The sequence below is a fragment of the Magallana gigas genome, chromosome 8, assembly GCF_963853765.1.
Source record: "Magallana gigas chromosome 8, xbMagGiga1.1, whole genome shotgun sequence".
NCBI lineage: Eukaryota > Metazoa > Mollusca > Bivalvia > Ostreida > Ostreidae > Magallana > Magallana gigas.
In genome coordinates this window covers 11,430,762-11,449,700 of record NC_088860.1, presented here as the reverse complement: position 1 = coordinate 11,449,700, position 18,939 = coordinate 11,430,762, and the positions used below count along the sequence as shown (strand labels likewise).

General features: G+C 34.3%; 2 protein-coding genes across 2 annotated transcripts; one reads left to right on the top strand and one right to left on the bottom strand.

Annotated features, from left to right (window-relative positions):
* Window positions 1-1,682: 1,682 nt before the first annotated feature.
* Window positions 1,683-3,162, bottom strand: LOC105325930 (uncharacterized). The gene is made up of 3 exons (XM_011425728.4): window positions 2,981-3,162; window positions 2,320-2,537; window positions 1,683-2,065 (listed from the first exon to the last, which is right to left on the bottom strand). Exons 1-3 carry the CDS (start codon window positions 3,097-3,099, stop codon window positions 1,956-1,958), a joined length of 447 nt encoding a protein of 148 aa, XP_011424030.3. The 5' UTR covers window positions 3,100-3,162; the 3' UTR covers window positions 1,683-1,955.
* Window positions 3,163-17,038: 13,876 nt separating this feature from the next.
* Window positions 17,039-18,549, top strand: LOC105325929 (uncharacterized). The gene is made up of 3 exons (XM_011425727.4): window positions 17,039-17,246; window positions 17,517-17,734; window positions 17,918-18,549. Exons 1-3 carry the CDS (start codon window positions 17,134-17,136, stop codon window positions 18,025-18,027), a joined length of 441 nt encoding a protein of 146 aa, XP_011424029.1. The 5' UTR covers window positions 17,039-17,133; the 3' UTR covers window positions 18,028-18,549.
* Window positions 18,550-18,939: the final 390 nt, after the last annotated feature.

Here is an 18,939-nt window from a genome sequence, read left to right as displayed (position 1 = left end):
AAATAATCTGTCAAATTGAATAGCAATTTGTCCAAACGTTCTCGAGACTTAATTCCTTGCCTTCTAAATTACGTGTATTTTTAGTTAAAGTTACTTTTAATTACTTTGGCTTTAATTGTTGTATGCACATTCAATGATTTAAGGATACACGTGACGTTTCTCAATTTTATATCATTTTCCTTGATATTTTATTCCATATTTATTAACATTTAAATCTGTTCATTCCCAAAAATCCACGGTACATTACCAGGCTCTTTTCGGAGCTAGAATATTTCAAATTACCCTTTAAAAAAGCATGCAAAATGCATTGGAATGCTTATGAATAAAGCCGTATTTTCAATTAAACTCTTTATATCTAAATAACAAAAAGAATCATAAAACATATAAATATAATTATGAAATTACTATCTTAAGTAGAAATCTTCACATTGTGGAGATGAGAAAAAGTAGATAAAATGTAAGATAGGTCGCGTCTGACCTTAAAAAATGATAAATATATGAGTACATACGAGGGTTGTCCCAGAATAGCGTAAACAAGTGGCGTTATTCATTTAATCGAAGACAGAGAAAGATGAAACTTGTGCCATAAAGGATTCAAGTAATTTGCATTCAAATAATGTTTTAAAATCATATATTGTTTGATATTAAGTTAGTGAAATAAAAGCATGTTAGATGCGGCGCAATGTCAAAAACAAAAGGTTTAATTTAAAAATTGAACACAATGAAATGAAAATTGCGAGGAAAAGTACTTTTTGAATGAAAAATTAAGATAAAACATACATTTATATTTAGTAATAATTACATGTATATTATTTACTTAAAACATTTTTTGGCTATAACAAAATTTTCAAATATTTTAAAGCGCGTTTTGTGACAAGTTGAAAAGTTAACACGTAATAAAATCACGACGCCAGCGTTTAAGGCGGCGCGGCAGTATCTGATCAAATTTTGCAAAGACCTTGAAACAAATCCTAATCGGCTTGTCTAGTAAATAAAATTAACAAAACTGATTCGAAATGCGTTTTGTGAAAAAGTACTTTAACAACATTGAAAATATTGAGACGAGTATGATGAGAATAGGTAGAAAAAAGAAACACTGACCGATATCAATGGACGTCAAAATGTTGAACGACACATTGCGGTAAGACGGACTTTAGACAACAAGTCATACCGGCCATTTTTGGAGTCGTCAGATCGTTAAGACTTATAAAATATTTTTTTTAAAAATCGATATGTATGTTGAATGTGCACTCATGGTATATATTCAAAGAAAATATTTTTTCCAAGACATTTTCGGAATTAAAACGTAAATGTTATCGTAAACGTTAACGATGTGGGGGGTTTTAGCAACAATGTAAACACTGGAAATTTCTGACGTCGTACATTGCGCCGCCTGACAAAACCTGTTGTTGCTAATTATTCATTCTCTTAAGAATTAAATAAAGTACAGATTTAAATTCTTCAGTATTGTTTGCCAATGGGTCATTGAAGAAAACTAAGAAGTCTAATGAAATTGCAGTTAACAGATTTTAAGTTATGTGTCATGTCTACGCTATTTTGGGACAACCCTCGTATAACATAAGCATATATAGTATAGATGTAATATACCACTTGTTCATCATGTAATAAATACATTTAGTTCTTAATTCCAAGATTGTGTTTGTAAACAAAAGACCAAGACGGAGATGTGGACATTTTATTGCTAAAAATAAATAAATTTATGTCAAAACATAAAAAAAGGCTCGCTTGAAAAAATTCTTTGCGTTAAACTGAGATCCTGTGGTCCTATTGTAGATCAACACGCCATGGCTGGGGGACTCCTCTCTTCCCTTTTCGTGTCATGGCGTCGGAATCCTTTTAAGTTACTTCCGGTCATTTGTAGATTTGGGCCTGTCACCGGGGTCACTGACCAGCACTGGTCACTGGGTTCGTTATGAAGCGTTCGGTCTAACACCTCAGGAGTTACACTGGACGGTGAACTTGGCTCTCATCACGTAGAATGATTTTTTGGCCAGAAGAACGATGTCTAAACGGTTTCCGATAGAATTCACACAGACTTTTCGGTCTACAAGAGAACAAAATATATATGTTAATCAGCATTGTTTGGATTATCGTTCATTGGTTACGCTAGAGTAATCTTTGACCTACATCATGCGTTGATCATTAATAAAAGTATCAATGGACAACTAGGGATAATGTATGCAAATCTAAAAAATGCGAGAAACAAAAGAACATTCATTATTTATCAACCTTTTACGAAAATGCAACGTTAAGAGCAATTCAGTTTTCGAAAAAAGTGCATAAGATTAAAAAACTTACACATATTTGGACTTCCGACGAACATGTTTCCAAACGAGGCGTTGAAGACGCTGTATTTCTCGTAGTTGACGGGCGTATTGCTGCTGAAGCACACCTTGAAAGGTTTGGGTCTCCAGAACCTCAGAGCGACGTATGACTGGGTCATTCTCCAGGCTACCTCGCCCTGCTCACACGTCTGGGGGACCAGGAAATATCGACCTGACTCCTCGTCTAGGACTCTGTAAAACAGGCGTAAAATCGTCAAGCTACATTGAATGAGATATAAGTAGCATTATGCTTTTAAATTTTAAAAGGATTGATAGAAATGTTTAAACAATTATTTAAAATATTTTTAATTCCTGTTAACGAGAAAGTTCTTGCAAAAATAAAACGACGCGTTTTAGTTTGATAAAATCTTAAATATTTTATTGCATTGAAATATCTTATTCTTAAAATAAAAATTTTGAAATTATTTAGTTTGAAAAAAGAATCTTTATACAATCAAATATAATAGTTATCTTAGATTTCTAAAACGGAGTACACATTTTGCAATTTCATTTGTTGAGGATAAACAAAATTTGAAAACAAAAATCTTCCAATTCATCTTTAATATCCGTAGAAGATAAAACTTTGCAAAAGTTTTAGAAAAGTATTTTTATTTAAGTATTTATAATTTACTTACTGTTTACCGGGAATAGATGCACAGGCTAAAGAGGCGCGATCCCACAAGGGCACAGAAAGACAGACGGGAGCCATGAATAAAAACAAGGCTCCAACTAAAAGAAGATTAGAGGTCTCCATTATTTCTTTTTTAAGTGATAAGATGTTTTCTGTTTCGATGCAAACTGATTCTGATGATAACTGTAAGTGCCGGCTACTATATTTATGCCCGACTGCTACGTCACTACGACGTGATCACGTGGGCAATTTGGAGGCTAGGAGAACCCTATATGGAGGTGTATTTTTATGTTACCTCATAAAAAAAACAAGAGGTCAAGTTCTTATAGGCGCTCACAGGTAAATGAATGGGAGTTGTCATTGCGCACAAATTTTCACATTAAATTGTGAATCGTCAGTGGAGGACTGTCAATTTATGAATATATTATAACTCATTGGATTACCTGTGTGTTTTGAGTAAAGAAAAGAGCCGTGTGCAAGTCCCTTTTTGTTTATTTCGGAAAATATTATGAACATGTGATTGATAACTCCGTCTACAATATGCAATTGTTCATGTCGCAAATATCAGTTGAAACTTTGCTAATTATTAAATGTACTTGAATGTTTGGAAAACAAAACCTTTTCCAATTACGTAATACTTGAAAAAATATTTTTGATTTTCAAAGTTAAATATGTTTGGAAATAAACAAACGTTTCAGAAAAAACACACCACTCTGATTTACACGTTGAATATTTACCAATTGTGCAAATTCGATGAACACGGCAAAGAAAGTTTTCATATAGATTTTGCAATTATTAAAAAAAAAATTAAAGACGAAGGCACAATATATTTTGGAGCTTAGAATGTGGTTGTTCGACTTCTGTCAGGGAAGAAGTCCTCGATCACGGATCACGGTTGGTGTAAACTCTTGAGAATTTTACTTAATCGCAAAGATGTGTAATTAAAGTCAAATTAAGACAAAGCAGCAGTGAAAATGTAATTGGATCAGTCTAAATAACATGCTATTCTTTAACCATGAGAAATCTAATTATATCAATGCTTAAGCTACAACATATACACACAAATGGCTAATACAATCAGTAAATCAAAAGACAGTGTCTCATATTTGAAAGTTCCTTTTCAACACAGTAATGGAAAAGTTTGACAAAAGTTTGAAATTGTGAAAATTTTCTTGTCAAAAGAGCATGAATTAGCTTAAAGACATAAGAAAAAAAGTTAACCTCTTCGCAAAATGGCTATACATGATTATGTTAATAAAAGAAAATATTAAAACAAACCCATAATTAAGATTAAAAAAATGAAACACAATGACAGAAAAGGTTTTTAAACCCTGAAAACGTGGTTAATTTGGGATATCACGTAAAACTATTATTTTGACATTGCGCAGGTGTTTTCTTTTTAGTGACATTAATGCCGACTTCTGGTTAAAAAGCCAGCCTTTAACTCTTTAAATAACCTATAAACCGTCCAACATTTACTGGTGCCTGTTATTGCTCGTCAAGCAATTTTTGTCACTGACTATCTCCATCAGTGCAGTGTTTAATTGTAGGATAATTATGATCACAATATTGCAATTACTTTGTGGCTGGGCACTTCAAAAACAAACCCCTAAATGACAGTGTTTTTCAGGTTAAATGAAGATTCTAGATCTCGGTCGTGCGGTTTACGTTGTTCAACAAAACTGCAGTCGGGACTGAATGTCCATTATTTTTTTCAAATCATGTCTTTTAAGTCAATTTAAACTACATGTATATGATACTGTGGTTTTATCCATACTCGTTCAATACCAATTGAAATCGTGGATTATTTTGTTGAGCTGACCCACGAAATTAAATGTTCATTGAAGTACATTTTATGATAACAGAATGTTCGTATCTTTAAAACTGTGTTTTTCACTAAATCCACGAAAATTGATTTCCGCATATATTGATAAAACCACGATACAAGTTATATTTAATGTACATTTACACATTTAAAAATGCTCTGAAAGAGAAGAGGAGGTCACATCTCCAAGATGAAGGCTCATATCCCAAACCCTTGGATTGTAATGTATGTAAAATGAGAATGTCACTTTTAAAAATAAATTGTTGAGAACGTTCAAATTTGATTGCACAGAACCATAAAAACAGCAGTGCTCTGATGATATACTGCTATTTTCATAATTAACTGGTTTTAAAATAGGCTTAGTGAATTGAGATAAAATATAATTTCGTTTTTAAAACGCCAAAAAAAAGTGAGAGATATTTATCATTGAAAATGACAATCAAAACAATTTCTGTTGTATAAAATGATTTATTATTTTAAAATGAGACAACTTCGGACGGTGTAATCGTTTACTATTCACTGTTTAATATGATTTGCATTCTTGTTCCACAACTGTAAGTTGGCAATCAAAGTCCTGAAATCTGAAATGACGGTGTGGTCATCCAAAATTCCAACGATGCTTCGTCCGTCTCCTTGCGCACCTTGTTTGTTTTCCTTTCTTAATTATCAAAGAACTGCAAGTATAAATTGTCTGTTCTTCAACTAGATTTTTTTAGAAACATTGTTGAAGTATCATTACGAATTCAAACAAATTTAAAAGAAACATTGATGAGGTAAATTATTGTTCCTAAATTTTCGACTACATAGACGTAACTTGTCTTTGCAATTGCCATAAGTGAAGGTCCAATTAGATATCCAAATATATATGATATATGTGTAGCGTTTCTATTTTCTCAACGTTTCTCCTTTTTAAAGAATAAGTCAGCGTTGTTCTCACAATTTTAATAAAAGGTAATAATCCAAGAAACATATGTATAAATCATTCAAAACTTGTGCAATTCTAACCTACTACTCTGCTAAATAAAACCACCCGCACTGAACTTCAGCCAATCTCCCTTTATATATAACGTCTCTAAAATAACTCCTCAATCACGTGCATAATTCACTCCTAATAATAAAATCAACTCCTCTCTTTGAAATAACTCCTCACTATGTTTCATAACAAATACAATTTAGGTCAGAGATGAGGAGTTAATATCAATTAGTAAACAAAGTTCATACGTTAAAGAAAGAAATAAACCAGATAAAATTAAAATGAATAATATAACTTTGCTTCACTCCCCCCTGCACAAGTTTTGACTCCGACAAAACAATAATAAACATTGATAAACAAAACAAAACAAAATATTATACAATTACTAAAAATAGTCTAGAATATATATACATATATACAAAATGTCACTCGGGATTTGAATTCCGTCTCTTTAGTTCCGCTAGAAAAATTGAAATTTCCTCCAAAGTTCTTTGCGCTAAAATGTTCGCACTTTCTCTATCTAAGTTTTCGCAAACATTAATGTCCATCGTTCTTTGTTCATTGATCACCTCACCATCTTTTATAACCGAAACACTGGTCATACTTAGTTCGACTGATCGTGTCACAACAACCTCACGAGTATCTTCGTACACTTCCTGCTGATCGTCTTCTTCTTCATCTGATATCATGATGAAATCCATAGATTTTTCATCGTTGGAATAAGCAATAGTGTCACTATCTTGATTAAAGTCATCTTCATTCTCATCTGACGAAATGTCACTGTAATCCGGGTTTTTAATAATTCTGTGGTTAAAATCCATGATTTTTGGAATAAACAGTTTAAAAACACAAATCAAAATCATTTATCAGCTGTTCATCGTAATCATAATGTCTATTGTGAAAATGTCTGCGCAGATTTTCTCTTCGCTTAAAAACTTTATCACAAAACATGCACTGAAATAAGTTTACATTTTCTTTGTGTTGATGGTTGAAATGTCTTTTAAAATTATCCAATCTGGTAAAAACAATTCCACATTTATCACATAATACAGTCTTCATAATATCTTTTTGGCTTGCGAATGACTCTTCCCCGCATAGTTTTCTTAGGCATACCCACGGTCTGTTGATCACGTGGTTGGTCAGTTCGAGGAGGATCTTGAATTGGAATACACAACTTCGGGTTTGTCTTTGGCGCGTTAGCTTTTCCCACGCGCGGTGTTTCGGCGGCATCTTTTGAATTTGAGGAGGGATCCAGCTCAGGCGTGTTGACAGTTTTGCTCGGCATCTCTTTGAATTTGAGGAGGTGTTTCAGTTTTAACTCTGCTGTTTTTCGTATCTGGAATGATTTTATATTGTCAGCATGGACAATGACGGGATTAGATTTTCTCGAATGTTTAATTTCAAACAACACATCACTTAATTTTTTCGTAATAATCCATGGTCCAGTCCAGTTTCGAGCTAATTTAAGTTTTGTGCCAACAATTTGTTTGGGCTGAAATCTCCGTACAATATCACCTTCGTTATAAGTTTTCCGCACAGCTGTTTTATCATAATGTCTCTTTTGTCTGCACACTGCTCCCGAAGTTCTCTCTCTAGCGAATTTATGTACAAGCTCCAAATTTTTGCACAAATTTTTCACATATTTTGTTTCCGATATTTTCTCTCCTTTTCCGATTTCCAGAGATTCCGTTTGTAAATCTACGGGTATAGTCATCTCCGAACCAAACATCATGCGAAAAGGCGTAATTCCAGTCGTTTCGTGAACTGATGAGTTATATGCCATCACAACACAATCAATATAATCGTCCCAGTCAGTTTGTTTCACATTTATATACTTAGACAACATATCTTTAATTGTTCGATTGAGTCGTTCTACCATTCCGTCAGATCTTGGATGGAATGCAGTTGTTCTTGTTTTCGCTATGTCAAACATAGAGCACAGATGTTTAAACACTAAACTTTCAAACTGTACACCTTGATCACTGTGAAATTCGTATGGGCACCCGTATCTTTTTTTCAGCCCCGGAAAAATACATTAGCTATCGTTTTTGCTTCCATATTTGGTATCGGAAATATTTCCGCAAATTTACTGAAATAATCCGATATAACTAAAATGTACACATTATCATTTGCGGTTTTAGGAAATGGTCCTGCTATATCTGCTGCAACTCTTTCAAATCTTCCACCAACGGTATAGGTTTCCATATAATGTCGTCTTTTTCTTCCAGGATTTTTCCGTTCTTCACATATTTCACAGGACTTCACATAATCACGAACAGTTTGTCTCATCCCCGGCCAATAATATGATGAAAATGAAGCTCTTAGCTGTGTTCTGTAAATTCCCATATGTCCTGAGGTAGGCGCATCGTGTAAATACCACATTACATCCTCGCGAAGTCTATTCGGAGTACAAATACGCAGTCTATTTTCATCTTTTTCTGTCCAAAGAATACACAAAACATCATTATGAATTCGTAACAATTCGCAACGTGCATGCCAAAATTTACACTCTGGGTGTAAATGTGAAATGTCCTGGTACGAGGGTTTGTCTTTTCCCATTTTAAGCAACTTTAAAATAGGAAATATTCCGTCATCATTCTCTTGTGCCTTACGTATGTTCTCGTACGATAACTCGTTTACTGGCATCTCAACACTTATGGCTCGCTTTGGTCTATTTTCCGTGCGTCCTTTCTTCTTGCTTTTTACTTCAGAACAATGGTCCTCACTAAATAAATTCACAATATTACAAATTATATTTTCTTGGTCACATATTCCACTTTCACTGATATCTTTCCTTAGTTCGTGTATATGCGATTGCTGCTTTCCATCATAAATGTCACTTAATCTTCGATTGCACTGTCTACAAACTTCTTCACTGTCGTTTGCATAATTTGACGGTAAACGCGATAAAGCGTCTGCATTACTGTGACGTTTTCCCGGTCGGTGAATAATTTTGAAATCAAACGCCGATAACTGCTGTAACCACCGACAGACTTGGCCATCTGGATCTCTAAACCTATGTAACCAGGTTAAGGAACCGTGATCAGTACGTAAGATAAATTCCCGTCCAAGAAGATAATGTTTAAAATGTTTTATAAAAAAAACAACAGCCAACATTTCCTTTCTCGTTACACAGTAGTTTTTCTCATGGGAATTTAAAGTTCGGCTGGCATACTGCATCACTTTTTCTTCACCATTTTGAATTTGTGACAAAACACAACCAACCGCATCATTACTAGCATCTGTATCTAGCACAAATGGTCCACCATCTACATCTGGATATCCAAGTATAGGAGAATGTATAAGCTTATCTCGAAGTTCGTGAAAAGCATGATCACATTCCGGCGTCCAGTTCCATACTCCATTTTTCTTAGTTAAAGCATGAAGGCACTTAGCTGTTTCTGCAAATCCTTTGACAAACTTCCGGTAATATGACATAATTCCTAAAAATCTTCGTAAATCTGTTACGTTTTTAGGAATTCGTATGTTCCTAATTGCTTCTATTTTCTTCGGGTCTGTGTGCACACCATATCTTGAAACTACATGTCCCAGAAATTCTACTTCCTGTCTGAAGAAAAAGCATTTCGATGGCTTTAATTTTAGGTTTGCTGAGTCCAGTCTGTCACAAACTTGATTAAGATTTTCTAAATGTTCTTGAAAACTTTTTCCAAACACAATAATGTCATCAAGATATAAAACAGCAATGTTCCACTGTAATCCACAAAGAGCTTTTTCTATTATCCTTTGGAATGTCGCCGGGGCGTTGCACAACCCAAACGGCATGACGCTATATTGATATAGTCCTCCTCTGGGAGTCGCAAATGCTGTTTTCTCCTTATCTCTCTCCGACATCGGTACTTGATGATACGCCATGTTTAAGTCTAGGGAGGTAAACCACATCGATCCAACTAAAGCGTCCAAGTTGTCATCTATTCTTGGTATTGGATATGCGTCCTTTATCGTTCTCGAATTGAGTCTTCGATAATCCACACATACGCGCCATGTTTTGTCTTTCTTTTGCACCAAAACAAGCTGAGATGACCACGGACTATGGGATTTTTCTATTATTCCCAAGTCCTCCAATTTCTGAATCTCATTATTCAGAATATCACGCTTAAATAAAGGCATGTTCCGCGATGCCTCCTTAAAAGGTCGTTCGTCATTCAGAACAATATGATGTTCTCCTAAAGTTGTCTGTCCTAAGCGTCCATTAGGATCAGCAAATGTAGCAACGCGTTTCTGCAGAAACTTCTTAAATAAACTTGCCTCTTGATCAGAGAGGTAAATCCGACCTTTTTCATACACAGGAATTAAATGAGCAGGTAATTCCTTTGGATTCTTTTCCTCCACTAAATAAACTTCCTCTGAATTCAGGCGTTCACTATTAGAAACTTTAATAACAGGAGAAAATATTGCTATTCTAGCATTGCGTTTTACTGTCACTACTGCTCTTCCCAGATTAAACAATCTTAAATATCCGTTAAATGTTCTTGCGTTTAACAGAGTTCTTGCAACCAGCAACTTATGTTTATGCAGAAAATCTGATAACACAACTGGTATTCCTTCACTGTTCTCCGGGTAAGTGAATTCCGTTTGGATAACAACTTCGTGTCCTGGTGGCACAGAAATGTCCTGACTTGCTATTATCCAGTTGGTACGTCTAAGACAAGCATTATTACCAGGAACTTTAACAAACAATCCCCCATTCTCATGATCCCAATTACATCTAAAATATGAATAAAAATCTGCTCCTAATAAATTCTGAGAAACTCTACCAACGAATACCCTTAAATCCGTTTCAAAATCATCAAAGTTTAACGTCATATGCGCTGTTCCTAGTACATATAAATCTTGGCCACTCGCAGTCACAAATTTCTTTCTAGCTGGCTCTAGCACTGGTCGATTTTCTGGAGGAATTTCATTAAATATATCTTCTGTTATGAAGGTATTTTTCGCTCCAGTGTCTACCTTCCACGTAACAAATGTACCTTGTATCAGTCCATCAACGTAGAATCCTCTCTTGTTTTTACTTGCATTTATTTTATAACAAGATGGGAAATCTTCAGATTCTTCTGTCACATCTCTTCCATTTTCATCATCAACGAGTTTGTCATTAGTTGTGGTTCTTTGATAATTAGAAGATGAAGAATCGTTATCAGAATTAGCACCAGGCCAGTCTATGTAGCCGTCCGACGCATGGCCTACTGCCTCGGCGGCGCGTCTTTTCCCTGGGGAACTGCTCCGCCATTCTCCCTCCTTGCAAATGAATTTGTACTAGGACATTGATTTCTCAAATGACTTAATGATCCACAGGTATAACATCTCTTTCTGGTGTTATAATTCTTTCCATTTTGATAACTTTTATCAATTCCACGGGATAGTTGTTTTGGGTTGACTGTGTAGATATCCCTTCTAACTGTCTTAGAATTTTTCAATGACCGTTCCTCGCCTAACCGAATACACTCTTCTTGCATGGCTGATGTAACTGCCTCCTGAATTGTTTTCGGCCTCGTCCTCTTAACTGACATTCGGAACTCCTCATTTTCAGAACAGTTATCCAGAAACGTTTTTAAACTGTTTTCATCGACGCATGCTCTGTTTCCAGGATAAGCTCTTCTGAATAAATCTTCAATCGCTTGTCCATAATCTCTAAATGTCTCATTAACGTGTTTTCGGCGTAATTTTGCTTCAGCAATGTAACTATCCTTCAGAGCTGTATATCCAAATCTCTGATTTAAAGCTTCTGTCAAATGCTGATAATTTCCCATGGTGTTGTCTGGAAGTCCATAAGCATATGTCTCTGCTTGGCCACGTAAAGAAGTTAACAGCACACCCCTCTTTCTTTGTACAGTCCACTGATTTAAATTAGCAACGTTCTCAAAATATCTGAAGAATTCAGTCCAGGTAGTCGATCCATCTCCGGAAAATGTCCTTTTGACTGGAATGTTGACACTACTTTCAGTCTGGTTAGTAACTTCTGGAGTTGCCAGAAAATCACTTCTACCTCTTGGAGTCGCACCCCGCACGGAACGTTGTCGATATCCTCCACCTGATCTTCCAGTTGATTTCCAGCATTTATACACTACACTAATTAATATCACAAAAGTAATCGCAAACATTAACACAATGATCAGTTCTCGTGTAGCCCACATTACTATTCCTCCAGGAAAGAACTGGTAGGCAACATACAACAGAGTTGTAAAGATAGGAATCACTCCGAACCAAAATCCTATTAGTTGTCCCCATCCTGTTGAATTGCTCACATATGCGGTACCTTCGGTTGTTGCTAGTTCTGTTTCTACACAGGGGGTATTCAAATCTTCTCTGTACATCGGACACACAGGAGAATCAACTTCATTGAATTCCGTTAACAAGTTCCGACGCACGGCAGTACGCGGTGAAGATTGCGGAATATTTGTTGTTCCTCGAGGCGTAGTCATCATGTCACTATTTTCTGGTTGCATATGCAACAAACAAAGTAAAACAACATGTGTCACTAAAACAGCACTTACAAAAATATCCAGCTTGCTAAGTTCTACTACTATTTAAACAACTAAATCTAGAAAGAATTCACAGAAAGTTTATCGGTACGCCACACGTGTTTCTGTAAATGCTTTAATTCTGCAGCCACAGAACGGACATTTGTAAAATTCACTTTTCTTTCCGATTGCTGTAATAATGTTGTGACGATTCTCGTGGTTCTTGAACATAACAAAACAATTGGGACACTCTCGTCGGTCACTTACGTTAATTTGTCCAAGGAGAATAAGATTTCCATTTTCTACAATGTCATAATAGTTCACAAATCTTTGTCGTCCTTGATAATCCATCACTATGCACTATGCATTAATAAATCCCTCCAAAAATAATAATAATTCCACACGTCAAAAGTTAATCAAATTATATAAAAATTTTCACTTTAATTCATAATTACCAATATTAAAATTGTATCCCACCGCTGCCACCACTTGTAGCGTTTCTATTTTCTCAACGTTTCTCCTTTTTAAAGAATAAGTCAGCGTTGTTCTCACAATTTTAATAAAAGGTAATAATCCAAGAAACATATGTATAAATCATTCAAAACTTGTGCAATTCTAACCTACTACTCTGCTAAATAAAACCACCCGCACTGAACTTCAGCCAATCTCCCTTTATATATAACGTCTCTAAAATAACTCCTCAATCACGTGCATAATTCACTCCTAATAATAAAATCAACTCCTCTCTTTGAAATAACTCCTCACTATGTTTCATAACAAATACAATTTAGGTCAGAGATGAGGAGTTAATATCAATTAGTAAACAAAGTTCATACGTTAAAGAAAGAAATAAACCAGATAAAATTAAAATGAATAATATAACTTTGCTTCACTTGTCCCGAGGATCTGAACGTTTTGTAACAAACCTATTGGAACTGTGTCCAGTACAAATGTTTAACATGCAGGTAATATTGATTACGTGTTCTGTGTCATTTTGTATCTTCTTTTTACGAGTTTTTATTCTATGATAGAATAAACAGAAGTCGTGATATCATAAGACTTTCCTTCTTTTTCTCCATTAGTCAATTCCTAAATTCGCCTCTTCCTTTTATCTGGACGAACTACATAACTATACACTTAACTGTATTAATGAACTTTATCAAACTACAATATTACACAGCGTGTTGTACGCCAACCACTCCAATAGTTTGTAGTAACTCATAATTTACACACAGATACATGTACAAGATAAACTTATGGGAATTCATTGTTCAAAGACCAGAATATTTTTTTTCATAGCATGAGCCGGTATGGAGCTTGCAGGCATTGCAGAAAAAAGCATAACTCATGTCAGAAGGCGATGGAACTTTTTGTACATAATCGCGTCCCTCATATCCCGTTTAAACCGCACAAGATTTTATATGTACCTTTGTATTTCTTTCTTTCTCAATTTCTATTCATCTTCACTCCTTATAAAGTAGGTACGATAGTATTCGTTATTGTCGATCAGTGTACTGCACAGGAGAAACAGCCAATTTTTCCATATAAGGATCGTACATCCCACTCACAATTTGGCGTCAGTTGGTGCCCTCTCAGTGTAGCTAAGTTTCGGTCGATCACGAAATCTTTGATTTTCAAAAGGATTTTCAGAGGTGAACATAATCATAAATTGAATGCGTAAATTATTACCTATGAAAATACAACTTTCTGTCGGAAAGGTAAAAATTTACACAATGCGTTTATACAATTTTAATATGTCTTCATCCTGTATATTATTAAGCCAGAACAATTAGATCTTAAACCTCTTAATTCGTCGGGGGTGATTAATGTGATATATTCGACCTTGCTTATCTTTATGATATTTTTCATTTTAACAAGTTTGTGCTAATTCTTTTTAAAAGACATAGTCTTTGGTATCTGTAAAGTTCACAGAATGACTATATGAAATATTATTCAGTAGTACTTATTCAGTGCAAACCTTCATAATACAAATCAGCATTACTTAAGCATAAATTAGTGGGAATTCATTATACAGTATACACAATGTTAATCCTAACTGCACTTGTATTTAAAATAAAAAGTATACTTTTTAAAATAATGATAAAAGAATAGTGTTGTTTTATGCGAAGAAAGGTCTTGCAGGTATATTATTATACATGTATTATCACAACATTATTGCAAATACATCACCGTATTGAATGTACATTACAACACTTGCGTTCATCGAGTATTTTCTCCCCGAGAAAATCACACTGACAGAGTGCAAGAAATGACGTCAGACTCAATTCCCATATACATGTATAGAAGCATTAGCTATTATTTCTTCTATGATATCTAACGTATTGATGCAATACTCACTACCTTCATTCCCGCATGAATCACCAAATAAAACATTTAATTGTTTAATTCAACATACATCACAAGATATCAAACATGCATAAAAAGATCGTTGCACACTACAACGCATATAAAAAATCAAACTTTCGTTTTTAAAAGCTCCAAATTGGTGTTCGCCTACACCCTCTCAAATTCCGTAAGATTCCAAAAACATACAAAAGAAAAAAACCCAAAAATACAGTATATTAAAAAGCGTGAAACTGATAGAAGACGCGGGTGACCTCTGTAACCAAGACATTGAAACATACATATGTATTTCAAATAATTTTGAATTAATGTTTAACAATTGTGCGCTTCATATCAAAGGGACCAATAACACACATTTGCGCCCACTTTTATTTGTTGCACCGAACTTTAATTTAATCATGTACTTCTTGGGAATATAAATTATAATATGTTTATTTTTTTTTAAGTACAAGACTTTACATATATACATTATGTAATAGTTTATAGAATTTAATATGATAAAATGAAATCTAATAAATGACATAATTGTAAATTTTTGAAGGAAATCATATTCTTTATAAAGGCAATCAAATTTAATTCTATAATTTGCTTTCTTTCTTAAAGTTAATAAACAAACATATCTTTCCAAAATTCAAAGATTATTGCAAACTACGAATTAAGTCATTCTCGTTGACACGGACTTTTTTTTTTTAATTTATTTTTTGTGAATCGTCACATTTAATGATATTGTACCTACAGCACACACATAGATTTATCTCCCTTACAACCTCCAACATCCGCAATAAAATGACACTAGCTGGAAAAATAATTACCACTGACGAATACAGTACTCGTGTACTGGACTGTATGAGGATACTGGTGGTTGGTGTGTGGGAGATATTACTTGTTTGGTGATATCCTCCGTCAACTCCTTTGTTCTTTTTTTCTATGAAATATTACTCAATGAATCCGATGTAACTCGTCTCACTCACAGTCTGCTTAAAACTTACCAGCATGAAACATTGAAGTAAATGAGTCATATTTTGTACGAGTTATGAATGTGTCATTTATTTCAGTTGATGAAAGAAAATATACTGAGATAACTGTCTCTCCGCTACGATAAAAAAGTAAAAATTCTGATTTTCAAATTCCACTTCCAATAAATTATTTAATTTTTTTTTCTTTCTTAATATTCAAAATATAGAGTTTTTATACCATTTATATTATTTTTACCAAATAGTCTGAATTCTATGCATGCATGCAATTGTGTTTTTCGTGTAAACATGAGACAACAGTAGAATGCCATTCCCTGCAATCAAAATAAATATCATTCCATCATTTGAAAAACGTGACCTTCTCGACAAATATATGTGATAATTCTCTGCACTTAGTACACTTCAGATTTTAATAACTACATAAGAAAATCATTAAGAGCAAAACTACATATGTAAAGAGATACTAACTGTTGGATTTTGATTTATGTGACCACCAGGCATGTACATTTCGCGTCCAACAAAGTAATTAAACTAAAATAATTGGAATTATTCTAAATTTAACATTGTAAAAATTAATGTAGCGACTCGTATTTGTTTGACCACTGCCCCATTAAAGAATAATTTTAATCTATCTGCTTAATTTATACTTTATTAATGTAAATTACGTCTTTGGTACGAGGTTGTCACTTTGTGGCAACCAGATACATACCTTTAAAGCACATTAGAAAATGTTATATAAATGGATCAAACATAAAACAAAACTGACCTGTCAAAAGCGTGTTCATGGTTATGTCTTAAAATCTGAGAAGATAACTATTAAGACATCTTTATAAACGGTAAAGCTTTACTTTAACAAAGTATAATTTAAAAACATATATATAGTTTATATCCTATGGCTGCATTTTCGATAAATGATATGCATTGAACATGATACATGTATCAAACTTTGGTAATACAACAAAAAGAAACGTTGGCCTGTTTATTTTCTGCTGCCTGAAGTTATCGGCTCCTTGAACTTGGTAAATTGAAAAAGGAAAGAGAGTGGGCGGGGGGGGGGGGGGGGGGGGGGTCTTCTGGACGCCAAGTACTAAAGATCTAATTAATCGGCATATGTATTTTAGTTGTTAGCGTTCAAGAAACCTGATTCATAAGGAAACATTTTGGTATTTTCATTGCATCCGGAACATATGTACCGGATCTTAACTTCCCCCAAATATGACCATATGTAGTAATAAGGAGATCACAGGTACGGGATTTTGCGCTCGCTTACCTTTTCTTTGTCTATTGTCATCCGTCTGGGAAACTGTCTCACCGTGCAGAGGTGTAGGAATTCTAATAAGGTCACGATTTATTTATTCATAATTACACGTGCGTAGTGTTTGTTTACAGAATGAATGCTTTCGAAATTTTTGAATGACGCGCTAAAACAGTATAAATATTGGTTTCTCGCAACTTCACCATATCAAACTACTCTCACTTCTCTAGAGTTATATTGCTACTCAAACAATTCAGCTTTGCCAGCATTTCTTGATATTCTAAACAATGATTCGTACTTCTTCTGTTCTCCTGCTTTCCTGTTGGGTACTGTCTCTGTCTCTCGCTGTCCCTATTTGGGATAGAGCCAGTCTTGTATGTGAAGACTTAAATGGAAAGCAGTAAGTATTTATAAAGCTCCATTTAGTATCCATATAATTGTTATCAACTACTTACAGTTAAATTTTCGAGATAAATCAGTAATTTTACATTCATATGAATGAATATTTACTAAATAGGGACATGTTGAGTGTGAACTTGTTGAGTGTGAACTTAAAGTGACGTAAGACGTCCAGAAAACGAAACTGATACACCTAAAACTAATCTGCAGCTTATTTCGTTGCCTCATTTAGCAGAAAAAACACTTTTATCACCTTTTCTTTTGTTTATAGAGTAATCAACGAAGACTCTAGTCGTGAGCTATACGTTGATGCTGCGTGTTCATCCGGGGAAGTGGACTGGAGAATGACCAAAACTCTGGTGACGCTGCGATTCCAGAGACCCTCGCCCTTTTCCGTTTGCTTCAGCAGTAAATCCCCTGTAGGTTACGAAAAATTTGGAGTTTACAACGTATCCTATTATCATATGTTTGTTGGCAGCCCAAATATCGGTAAGAAAGTTTTATTAGCTTGATGCTTATTTGTTGGGTTTCTTTCTTTTTTTTTTTTTTTTGAAGGGAGGGGGTGTAGTACATAAATTCAAGTTGACAATTTATATATATATATTTTTTACAGAATAAGTAGATTTGTTTTCTTTTTCTGAAATTATTTAGCATTTTCCCTTTTTTTTCCAGAAACCGACGTTTGCGTTAATTCTCTCGGAAATACGTTGGATGTAAACCTGTTATCTCTTAGAAAATACTTTGTGATGAAGGCCTACTTCAAAGTCCAGTGCCTCTCGTGATGTCATTATTATAAATAACTACAAATATAGGAATTTACCTTGGCCGTTCAGCGCCGTTGACCATATTGGGATTTGGTGTCTTGTGGGAGGGTCATAAAATGGATTATCCTGGACATAGTTTCTTACTGGGTCAACGATGCATGGCCCGGCGTGGACGCTCTGACCATATATGGACTGTCTCACCAAATGACCTCTGAAGGCTAGAATGACCACTACGTTTAGTGTTTTAGGTGTGTGAGGAAAAGGGGCGACAAGGAGTGTATTATAGCTTCCTCCGGAAGTCGACACAAAACCCAGAAAATACTCTACAATAATTGAGCATAATTATTTGACATATAGAATTTGGTGCTTATTATATATTTTTTTAAAGATTTTTTTGTCGTAAATACATTTACATTGTTGATGAGTTGTAACATATTATGTCTTAAATATTGTAACTTATAAAGTCTTTCTGTACAAAATTTTATTTTTTATACATCTTTATTGCTTTTTGATATATAAAAATAAAAACTCACAACAATCCATGTATTTTTTTTATTTTGTAGTGTACAAACAAGCAATTATTTAATATAGAAAGAAATTGTTTCATATGTATTAATAACAAAAAAATTAAATTATATCGCATGAAAATTAAGAAATGTCAAAATATGCAGAAGACAAAGAAGGTTTACAGATTGGTGCCAAATGCTGGGGGAGAATTTAACAAGACGCCAAGTTAAAACAAATATCAATAACAAAGAGTCTGGTCCGGGAAATGACTTACTCCAATATACTTTCTATAAATGCAGTTTATATATTTCAGCGTGATCCAAATTTAAATTCTAGGTTTCACAATACAAGTATAAAAGTTAAAGGCCAAACCTAAATTCGATCTAGATATAAAATATCTCAAAAAACTCGCACAAAATTTTA